This window comes from Camelus bactrianus, chromosome 12 (genome assembly GCF_048773025.1).
Source record: "Camelus bactrianus isolate YW-2024 breed Bactrian camel chromosome 12, ASM4877302v1, whole genome shotgun sequence".
NCBI classification, from domain to species: Eukaryota; Metazoa; Chordata; class Mammalia; order Artiodactyla; family Camelidae; genus Camelus; species Camelus bactrianus.
This window is the reverse complement of record NC_133550.1, coordinates 20,192,604-20,204,998: the sequence shown is the minus strand read 5'-3', so window position 1 is coordinate 20,204,998 and position 12,395 is coordinate 20,192,604. Positions and strand designations below refer to the sequence as shown.

Sequence of the window (12,395 nt, the reverse complement as noted above, 5' to 3'; positions counted from 1 at the left end):
GTCCAAAAATGGGCAGAAGACTTAAACAAGCACTTCTCCAAGGAAGAAATACAAATGATCAATAGGCACATGAAAAAATGCTCAATATCACTAATTATCAGAGAAATGCAAATCAAAACTACAATGAGGTATCACCTCACACCAGTCAGAATGGTCAGCATTCAAAAGTCCACAAATGACAAATGCTGGAGAGGCTGTGGAGAAAAGGGAACCTTCCTACACTGCTGGTGGGAATGCAGTTTGGTGCAGCCACTGTGGAAAATAGTATGGAGATTCCTCAGAAGACTAGGAATAGACTTACCATATGACCCAGGAATCCCGCTCCTGGGCTTGTATCCAGAAGGAACCCTACTTCAGGATGACACCTGCACCCCAATGTTCATAGCAGCACTATTTACAATAGCCAAGACATGGAAACAGCCTAAATGTCTATCAACAGATGACTGGATAAAGAAGATGTGGTATATTTATACAATGGAATACTATTCAGCCATAAAAACTGACAACATAACACCATTTGTAGCAACATGGATGTTTCTGGAGAATGTCATTCTAAGTGAAGTAAGCCAGAAAGAGAAAGAAAAATACCATATGAGATCACTCATATGTGGAATCTAAACAAAACAAAACAAAACAAAACATAAATACAAAACAGAAACAGACTCATAGACATAGAATACAAACTTGTGGTTGTCAAGGGGGAGGAGGGTGGGAAGGGACAGACTGGGATTTCAAAATGTAGAATAGATAAACAAGATTATACTGCATAGCACAGGGAAATATATACAAGATCTTGTGGTAGCTCACAGCGAAAAAAATGTGACAATGAATATACGTACGTTCATGTATAACTGAAAAATTGTGCTCTACACTGGAATTTGACACAATATTGTAAAATGACTATAACTCAATAAAAAAAATGTTAAAAAAAAAAAAAAAAGGACACTACTAACACTCAAGATATCCCTGAGCAGGACCCTGGATGGTACTGACAGGGGTGATATTTCATATAACAAACATGGCAAAACCTCTTTGATGTAGTTACTCAACTGCACTTCTCAGAGGTATAAAGAAGCTCTATTCTCTTTAATATTTCCATTTCCTAGCACTCCAAGACTATTTCTGAAAACATCACATTATTTATGTCATTATTCCTGTATTCAAAAGTCCACTGTCATACAAAGGAAATACTATTTAGGGGTTGTTTCTCAGATTTGCCATAGAATTCACACACGTTTTGAATGTAAATACTATTTAATTATAAAATTAGTATCATATTGATTTTGTTCTTTCACTTTTCTCTACTTTTCTAACAGGGAGTATAAAACTTATCCAGAGCAAGGAGGTATTCCTTTTCTTAGAACAGAGTCAGAATTAACTACCCAATCAAGAAGACAGGCTTTTGCTTATGACTTGTTTTGTTAAAAGGAGGTACTTATGGTATACTTCTCCAAAAAATTGAAGGTGAAAGAAAATTTTAAAAGTAAAGTTAAGGCACAGAAAGATTTTATTTCATAAATAGCCACTGTTTACCTGTACATGAATAATCATCAATTCGGATGTATCCGGTTTTGCAGATGCACATGAAAGAGCCTGGGGTGTTGACACACATCGTGTTCTCACGGCAGTAATGGCGCCCTTCGGCACACTCATCGATGTCTGTGAAGAAACAGCAGGGCAAAGAGGTCAACACTGGCCCATATTCCAGAGTGTCTCTGTCATTTTCTTTGGTGGGGAGAGGGCAATAGTTACTAATTGAAAAGCATTTTTAAAAAGTATTCAAAACCTCTCCTTTAATAGAAACGTTTGATGCTCAAATGACAGAAACCATGACAATTTTTCCTAGCAGCTCTTACAGGAGTTTCAAAGTTGTCTTTATATTTCAACTTGCATCATTTTAAGATATATTTGGAAATATTCAGTCCATTCATCTACCTTAGAGAGTATGTTTGATAAAATGAATCATAAAGTAGAGATTGGGTTGCCTTAGCGTCTGGGAAGCTTCCATCACTGAGCCTACCACATACTATTTTTGATTCACTGGCTATTCTGCACACTTGGGGAGACCCTGCAAGAGGTAAATATAATATTCAATATCCACCAGAACTTGAAAAACTTCACTTAAAGTTATGAAACCAATAACATGTAGTTTATTAGATGTATGAGTAGAGATACAGCTATCCCAGTAAGTGTCTGAACAGAGAGAATCTAAATTACAGTGTTGAGCCTGATATAAATGAGAAGCTATAAAATGGCAAAATAAGATACCATGTAGGAGAACTTCCATAGTAATTCACATCCTAAGCTTTGAGTGTAGAGAATTTCAAATGCTAACCCATAATAAGCACTAGTACTAATTGGGAAAAATGTGAATTTTAACAATAAAACTGTCCCCATTTTATAGCACCTCTCTGCATGGATCATAAAGTATTTTACAGGTATTTTATCATCATGTAATACTTTTTATTAAGGGCCTTAATGCATTGACCAGGCAAGGTACTTCTCCTCCAGAAGTCTGCTTTCTCAAATCCTTGTGGTGAACCCACAAAGCAGCATGGACCTCGTGTGTACTATTAAATGGGTCGGGGGAGGGTACAGCTCAGTGGGAGAGCACATGCCTAGCATGCATGAGGTCCTGGGTTCAATTCATTAAATAAACAAATAAACTTAATTACCCTTCCCCACAAAAGAATAAAATTAAAGCAATAGCTTTAAAAAAAAGTAAAAGAAATACATCAATTACGGGAGATAGTCAGCTGACCCAACACTACAAAAGTCATACCATTCACATAAACGCAACTGTGTTCTCAGTCCTGAGAGCATCAAAGGAAGAAACTGACACAATCTTTCAGGAAGCAGTATTTTAAAGCTAGAGGGCTTCTGGCAATCATCTGAGCCAACTGCTTATTTTACAGATAAAAAAACAGGTTTAGAGAAACTCAATTGTCCATTAAACTTCTAAATCAGAGTCAACACAGTAAACTACAAACGTCTTAGCAGCAAAGCCTTTCCCAACTGATGCTTACTTTTCTGGCTTTATATTCTAGGACCTCACCCTCTTCCTTCCTCTCAGCTTCTGACCATTCCTCGAATGGGCCACGCTCTTCCATACCTGTGTGTGTTTGCATATGCTGTTCCCTCTATTTCTCTCCCTGTCACTACTCCCAGTAGATCCTGTCTACCTGTTGATTCATCCTTCAAGAATCCGTTTAAATGTCTCTCTGTGAAAACTTCCCTAATGAAGTAAAATGTTCCCTATGCAGTGCTCCCTTGGAACGTTGTAAATGTTTCCATTATAGATATAGCCATCTGTACCTGTATTAATTTCTGTATGATTCTTCTCTCCCATAAGCTAAACACACTCTTCAAGGGTAGGGGTCATTTATTTGTGTTTCTTAACTCTTGCTACACATTGTATTTATCTGAGATGCTTTTAAAAAACGTCGTGTTTTTTTTTAAATCAGCTACATTTCAACAAAAGATAAAATTAAAATAATAATAATAAAATTAAATTAAAAAATAAAATAACAAAAAATATCAGTTTTTATGACAACTCTGAAAACCCCACTACACACTCCAAATTCTGATTTAATTATCTGTGGTGGAACAATTTTATTTTTAAACCTTCTCTGGGATGAATCTAATGCAGGGGTCAGCAAAATTTTTCAGTAAAGAGCCAGATAGTAAATATTATAGACTTTGGGCCATAGGATCTCTGTTGCAACCACTTAACTCTTGTTGGTAGCATGAAGGCTACCACAGACAATACGTAAATGTAAATTACTATACATAAAGTAGATAAGCAACAAGGGTTTACTGTATAGCACAGGGAGATATGTTCAGTATCTTATAATTACCTACAATGGAAAATAATCTGAATATATGTATGTGTGTATATATATACACACACACACACACACATATAAAACTGCATCACTTTGCTATATACCTGAAACTAACGAAATATTGTAAATCAGCTATAATTTAAAAAAAGAACCACTTAATATATAATCATGTTTGTATCCATAATACCTTATACGGTGTCTCAGACATTATGGGGTCAATAAATGCTACAGAATGAATGAATAAATGTTTCAAGGCTAGTTCAAGGGAGATCTAAAAACAACTCTAAGATTTTCTGACTTCTAGTACAATACTCTTGTCATGATACCATGCTGCCTCTGTATGTTTGCACTGGTCTGTAAGGAAAGTATCACATTCAATTACAGCCTGAAAAACCAAACTACAAGCACCCTGGGGAACATGAAGAAAACTCATTTGCTTCCAGGGTCTTAAGATCATAATAGGAATCATATGGGATTATTAATGCACTCAGCTGGATCTAAGGACTTTAACCCTGCCCCTCTGAGAGGGGGCTGCAGTGAAGTCAAAGTTACCGAAAACCACCGCAGAAGTCCCCTGGGCTTAAGCTGCGAGCTTGGAGGGATGGCCACAAAGAAGTCCATGTGCACAAAAGCACAAAGATTTACCTTTGGGGATGAAAGAGCCAAATATATTGAATGTATCTCAGGGAAGATACCTTGGGTATCAGAGAAAAGAACAAATACATTGGGTACACTGTGACATCTCCTCAAAACAAGATCCTGGTAGAGTCAAGGAAGTAGCTTCAATGACTAGAGCAGAACTGAGTCCCAGTTGGAGCAAACATCAAACACGGAAGTCACTGGAGTACCTTTCTCCAAACGGTATTCCACAGAAGGACGCCCGCCCCAGCAGGAGTAGCTACAAACACGGCAAATCAAACTCATAAGTACATGTACAGCGCCCCAGATTCCTCCCAAGAACACGTAAAGGACGGCAGCTTTGAGAATACTAAACTCCTGTGGGAGGAGACGGAGAGAAGAGACTGGATTGCGGTTATTTCTGTTAATGTGACTCTATTTGCAGCCACAAGTTATTGGATAATTTCGTTTGTAAGATAACTAAGGGGTACCTTGTGAAAGGTAAATACTGTCTCTAACACTGTTAGGTCCCAGGCTGCTGAGGGGACAATGGCCTGTCCAATTTCCTTTCACAGATGTTTCCCTTGTAAGCTACCACATGGTCAGAGAAAACACAACATAGAGTTGTAAAGCAAAAATGAGGAACTTATGTATTGTGAAACCTTTTAGGAACCTGAATGATTTGGGTCACACAGAAATATAGGATTCCTGACTAAAAGATACAAAGTGTAGAGCCCATTTGCTAGAGCAGTATTGTGAGGGGAAAAGAAGTAAAACACCAAAACATATCGTGCGATGCTGTATAGCTAATTGCCAACTGCCTTTTTAAATTTCTCATGACCCATCTTCAAGAAAGGAGCGCCTCAAAGAGCCACATTTACATACTAAACGTGCAGAGCTACATGGATGTGATTTCCATTCACATGTGCTTATACTCACAGCACAAAAAGTGAAAGTCTGCTGGAAAATATGTTCCAACTTAGTCCAGAGTATATTTTCGTTTCAAACCCCAGTTCGAAAACTTAATGAGTCAAATTCTTACAATTCAGTTCAATTCTGTATACATTTATTGAATGTTTGCTCTGTCCAAGTCACTTTACTGGATTTTCAGTCATATTGATGACCCTAAGAGATAGAAAAAGAACGCAGGCGGACAGAACCATGGACAGAGCATGCTTCAACACAAGGCTCCACTAAGCAGAGAGAACAGCACAACGCTGGAAAAGCTGCCACAGGAGGTAGCTTCCAGCAAAATTGATGTATTCACACATGGGCTGGACATACTGTAGAGAGTCAAGCAAAGGGTGCACTGCTGACCCATGTGGCTTTTAACATCCTTTCCAAAATTTAGTGCAAAGAGAGTTGAAGAATAGACCCTGCCTTAAGAGGACTTATGATCCAGGAAATAGTAACATCATCATCATCATCATCATCATCATCATCACCATTATCATCACCATCACCATTATCATCACCATTATCATCACCATTATCATCACCATCATCATCATCACCATCTAGCCAGGTGCCTTCTACATTTTAAGCCTCCACCTTAGAGAGTAATATCTCTATGAGAGAGTCATGGTTCCTTGAAAAGAGAGTATTACATGATCAAATAGTTATAACTAAGGGATAATTTGTGAAACGGTAAGTTGGCCTTCTAAATACTATCTCTAACACTGTTAGGTTTACATCCTCCATTGTTGGGAGGACACGGGCCTGTCCAACCTTTTTTTGTAGATTATACTACTATGCTCCTATCATTATACTACTATCCTTCCTCCATATCCCTCCTTAAAATTCACAATGCACATGAGCAAACTGCAGGCTTTGAAATATCTAGTTGGTTTTTAAAAATCTTCATTTATTTATTCAACAAGTTTATAATGGAATGAACCATGCCCATTTACTGCACAAGGCAACAAAGACAAATTCTAGCTGGAGAAATAACACTTAAATGATATTACAAAGTGAGGCATCCTAGATGACAGAAACATACACAATGTGCATTAAACAGGGAGCAACCAAATTTTTTTTAACACATATGTGTCTGGGCACCAATTAATGCACAACACATTTGGGAACTTACATTCCCCTTATATTTATATAAAATATAAATAATTTTATAATTCTTCTCTCTACCAACATGATAAACTGATAATGAAATTAAGAAACCAGGACATACTCACAGGAATAGCAACATGAGGTCCTACATGCTAAGTGCCAAAAGAGAGAAAAAAAAAAAGGAAGGTTGACAACTAAGGACTGAGGCAACCAAAGAATACGTGATGGTGTGGCAGGACTTGAGGTGGCTGTTGAAGAAGTAGGCTTAAAGCAACTGATTTGCACAAAGTTGGAGGGGACTGTCACAGAATAGAATTTCCTGTCAAATAGAGGCGTTCAAAGAACAGTACTACAAAGAGTCAAGTCTGCGGTAGGCAGCCTACACGGCAAAAACATGAAATGTTGAGGAACAAAGAATATTCCATTCGAATGGAGTCTGTGCAGGGAAAATACAATTACGGGATAAGAGACACAATGCAAATGCACTTAATGCTCAACAAATGTAAGAAAGGTATCTTCTTTGCTGTGATGGGAAGACATTAAGGCATTTGAAAGGAGGGGTGTGGGGAAGTAGCATAGAAAAACACATCTTACAAGAGTTGGTAAGATGCAGTTGTGGGGTTAATAAAGGTACAGTAAACAATCTTACGGTTACCGGGGAAAGGGGTGGGAAGGGATAAATTTGGGTATTTGAGATTTACAAATGTTAATCACTATATATAAAAATAGATTCAAAAAAAAAAAAACAAATTTCTTCTGTATAGCACAAGGAAACTATATTCAATATCCTGTAATAATCTTTAATGAAAAAGAATATGAAAATGAATATATGTATGTACATGCATGACCTGGACATTATGCTGTACACCAGAAACTGATACTTCAATTAAAAAAAAAAAAAAACAGTAGGCCAAAAAAAAAAAAAAAAACCAAAAAAAAAAAACCATGAAGGAAAAAATAAAGGTACACTAGAGGTGAGGAGAATGTTCACAGATTTCTACGTCTGAGTCTTGGGTGGTTACTAGATCTAGTAACTTCTCTGCCCCAGTAGCTCCACACTACTTGCCAGTGTCTGAAGTATCCTATTGTGTTCCTTGTGCATATGTCTGTTGTCTATTTCTACTGGAATATAAGAGTCAAGAGGGTAGAGACCTTGTTCTAGAACAATGACTGGCTCTCTCTAAATATCTGCTGAATGAATCAATGAATCCTTTCTTGGCTTTTCAGCTGGAAGGAGGAAAGATAAGTAACCTCTTTCACACTGGCCTGAGCTGGAGCTCTATTTGGCAGAGTGCATCCTTTGTCTTCCCAGGATACTGCCCAGGCGTTCACGTAGACGTGGGCTCTTTGTATGAACAGTGAACATAAGCCACACTGGTGAAACAGTCCTGTGCGGTGGGAGAACACAACAGAGGGAATACAGAAGCGTGGAGTCTAGTCTTTGGCTCTGTTATAAACCTGACAGGCATTTCATCTCGCTGGACCTTAACTGAATCATCTATAAAGACAAAGGCGGGAGGTTTCCAAGTCGTTACAAGCCCTCGTGCTTTACCACTCTAACAAAGGGGACATGATCTATATGATTGCAGTGAAGTATCTGACTCTCTAGGATTCTGTAGGACACACAAACATGCTCTATCAGACTTAAAACGCAGAAGTAAACTACGTCTCTTAAACAGCTTCTCTTGCTGCAGGATAATCCAAACTGATCCATTTTAGAAATAGGAGTTTATAAATTTATAAAAATTCCCTTTTATCCTATCTGAAAGCTGAAGCCGACTGTAATTATTCAGAATCATGGCTTTTTAGACCTGAAGGAACTTGAGAAATCATACCAAACCCCAGTCATTTACAATTAAAGAGACAGAGCAACACTTCTTGTCTCTTGGATGCCAGAGATGAATGAAGCAGACAACAGGGACCAGATTATGAAACTTTCGTGAGCCACATTAAAAACATGGACTCCATCCTACCCGAAATGGTAAAGGTTTTAGGAGAGGGTTAATTGAACCAGCTCTGTGTTTTTGGAAGATCCTTCTAACACAAGTTTACACAGTTAGAGTGGCAATCAGCATGAGAACTCTGTCTCCAGCCCCCCGATCCCAAGTTCATGTTCCTTTTGGCCAACAGCCTGGCCTCCACACTAACCCTGGAGGCAGTGGGCATTCGGGCATGCTGCCCCCTCTCCCATGTGCTTCTGCCGCACAAGGCAGCCATCCCCATCTTATGCCTGGCTTGTTACTGATACCATTTTTTAAAACATGATGTATTTTGAAGGCTATATAGCATTCTCAATTTTGCCCTGTAAAAGGATTATATTAGCACATTAATGGACACTAATGTCTTCTTGCTCAGCCAATAAAATCTTGAAAAAAATCTCAGTGGCAAAAACTCCACATACTGGAGAATAATACAGATGGGTGTGGGTTATTGCTAAGTCTTAGCCCACCAGCTGTGAAAAACCAGGTTGGAAAGCTTGGCAAAGAGATCAGCGACTTAATTCACAAACCGAGAAAAAGGCTAAGTTCCGAGAAATGTCATTCTGGAAAGAGATTTGAGAGTAACATTTGGGAAGAGAGAAGTATTTTTAAAAATAAAAAAATTTGCAAGTATAAGTAGGCTGCTCAGTGAAAAATCAGTAGAGAATAAATTAAAATGCCATTTACAAATAAGCTAACATTTAAAGGGACTGCCAGCAATCATGTTTTAAAGTCAGTGGCATTAATGAGTTTGTTTACCAAATATTAATTTGTACGTATTAAAAACTATATCTATCATATGCTACTGAAACATATGATTTCTGACATCTCAAAATAGTAGCCACATATTTCTTTCATTCATTTTTTAAAAAATTCATTCATTGTAAATTGTAGCGTACATACTTCAAGAAGAGTGGAAACTCCAGCGTTAACATGAGTTTTCTTGCTACTCTTAACAGAATATATCATTCTTAGCTTTGGCTTTCCTAATATATATAGAGACAGACTGACAGACAGACAGACAGACAGACAGACAGAGACAGAGACACAAGGAGAGAAAGACAGACAGAGAGAGACAAGCAGTAGGAAAATTTGAGACAGGGTGGAGTGTGGATCATGAAATAATACCTATGGGGAAAGGTGAGATAATTTTGAATATTAAGGGGCAGAGGAAACGAAAGCATGAGTAGTTTATTCACGTGGGTAATATTTATTGAATTCTTCCTATGTGCAAAGTGTGAACTTGGACACCAATGGCATAGCCTTGAACGAGACAGATTTAGTATCTGACTTTGCAGAGTTTACGGTTTTTCTGCGAAGAGAGACAAATAATAATCATAGTAGTAAGAGTGATAATAATGTTATGAGAGTTTGGTAAGGATAGTGCCACCTGGAAAAAAAGAGTGAGGGCTGCAAATCTAGTCTTAGAGGCAAGGCAAAGCTTCCAGGGTGGGTGTGACATCTAAGCAGAGGACTAAAGGAGAAGCAGCGTTAGCCACGTGAGATGGGACAAAAAGGAGATTTCAAACAAAGGAATTACATGCAAGTGCTGGAAAGTCAGAGATTTTTATGAACTCAAAGAACAGCAAAACATTCCATGTGGCTAATGAAGTGAGCAGCCAGGTGTTTGGTGGTGTCTTGCAGGCCACGGGAAAGAGTTTGATGTTATCTTGTGGTCAGTGGAGATCTGCTGAAGTTTTTTAAATCAATGTTTTATGTGCCATATGTGTGCAAGGTATAAAATCTACAAGATACAGTAGAGCGCACAATAAAAGTAAGTCTGGCCCTCAGCCACTCAGTTCTCCCACTCCCAATCCCGGGACAAGCACGGTTACTGATCTCCGGTGCGACATTCTGGAGATACTCTAGACCCACATAAGCACAGGCACGGGGGAGGGTGTGCTTTTCCTCCGAAGGGCGTCATGCAGGGGGATGAGATAACATGAGATGCTGAGCGAGATGTTTTTAATGGCAAGGTAGAGGATAGATTAGAGAAGAGAAAACTGGACGCTAGGAGGAAGCCCTCTTAGTATTTGGGGTCCTGTGTCTGTGACAGTCTATTCTAGTTGAATATGGAGAGAGTGCGGCAGATTCAATAAATAAATAAGTAAACTGACTGGACACCTGCAGACGAGGGAGGGAAGCTCTCAAAGAAAACATCTTCTTTCTCAACGACGAGGTGGATGTGCACTGTGGGGAACTGGAGGAACGCATTTGGGTTACAGCAGAGTATGGTGTTAGACATGTTGTTTTGGAGGAGCTTATGACATATCCAAGTAGAAATGTCCAAGAGGCACTTAGCTATGCGGGCCTAGGGCTCAGGAGAGAGGACAAGGCTGGAGATCAAAATGTGGAAGTCCTAAGCAGAGAGACAGTAATTAAAGCCACGGGGTTAAACAGCATCACCCAGGGAGAGGGCGCAGAATGAGGAGGAAGGAAATTAAGACAGAGTCCTGCAGGACATCAACGTTTAAGGGACAAGTAAAGAAAAGAGATTGAGAAAGACTGCTCAGAGTGGTAGCAGCCGAACTAGAAGGCTGCTGGAGGTAGATGAATGTTGAAATAGTGGTAGTTATCACCTTTTCAACACACTGTGTCTGGGGAGTCTGCAACTATCTCCCCAAGAAAGAAGTCACAACTCTAAAGTTTCAGTGTACTTGGTGGCTAGAATATAGGCCTGTAACCTAGGACTGCCCCTCAGGGACACTCATGCCAAACTTCAGTTCAGAAGAGAACTCATGACTCAGCACGGCTGTGACATCTTCTAACAGGCAGGGTGCAGAAGGCACTGGGCACTCAGGGCGGTGGGAATGGGACAGTCCTGGGTGTCAGCAGTGAAAAGTGGTGGTATTTATGTGAGTTGTAGCGCTGAGGTCAAGAGGCAGAGGTAGTGGGGTTTGTACCCAGATGTGACAGGTGTTGTCCCTTAGCATCATCCAGAGCTGTCCTCCCAGACATACTGTGATCCACCCAACATCCTTCAATATATTCCTCTTCTGCTTACACTGCCAGTGTGGATTCTGTTGTCTGCAACTCTGTCTCCTGATCAATACAGCATGCTGTCATGAAGGCAAGGTAAATAGGTGTCTGAAGGAGGGAGTGATCAATAGAGTTAATTGCCGCCTAGAGGTCAAGCAAGAGACAGACTGAAAGACGTCTGACTTAACAATCTAGAAGTCATCTGTGACCTTGGTGAGAGCAGTCTGGAGGGGATGTGGGACGAAAAATCTCGACTGAAGTGGGTTAAGGAGAGCATCTGACATGGAGAAAAAAAGATAGTGAAAACTGATCACACCTTTAAGAAATCTGGCTCTAAAGAAGGAGGGTAGTAACATAAAAGCTAAAAGAGGAGGTGGGTTGATGGAGAAACTTAAGCATATTTAAAAGCTGATGGGAAGGGACAGACAGAAGCTGAAAACTGAGTTCAGGAGGATAACGGACGGAGCAGGTTTCCTCTGAAGACAGGGAGACATGAGATCAGTACTGAGAGGGACCTGCTACTCCCAGGAGGGGGAGTGTCCATCTCACTGAGACCAGGGAGAAGGAGGAGAGGGTGGGTGGATGCATGTGGGCTCACGTAGTGAGAGCAGCAGGACGAGGAAGTCAGTTTCTGTTTTCTGTTTGGTTGGTAAAGAGGACAGCTGCTGAGGATGAGGGAATGAGTCGAGTCGACGGTCTGCAGGGCATGGTGAAGGTCTGAGATGACCCTTGTAAGGAGTGCCAGGAACCTGCGCTGGGATGCATAGTACAGTCACAAGCAGGGGTGGGCACCCAGCTAGGGTTGCTAACCACCCACATACAGCTGTGTAGACCTACCATCTGCCATTTCTGTAACACTTTGAGTCTTACAGTGCATGTTCATATGCACTGTATGTTCATTCTCACAATA

General features: G+C 39.8%; 1 protein-coding gene across 4 annotated transcripts in view; it reads right to left on the bottom strand.

Moving 5' to 3' along the window:
• NELL2 (neural EGFL like 2) overlaps positions 1–12,395 on the bottom strand; it is a 288,103-nt gene that overhangs the window by 129,543 nt on the left and 146,165 nt on the right. For all 4 annotated transcript variants that reach the window (XM_074374993.1, XM_010964165.3, XM_010964166.3 and 1 more), the window contains one exon: positions 1,534–1,659. In XM_074374993.1, the coding sequence (XP_074231094.1) occupies positions 1,534–1,659 (126 nt within the window). The remainder of the gene's footprint in view (positions 1–1,533; positions 1,660–12,395) is intronic.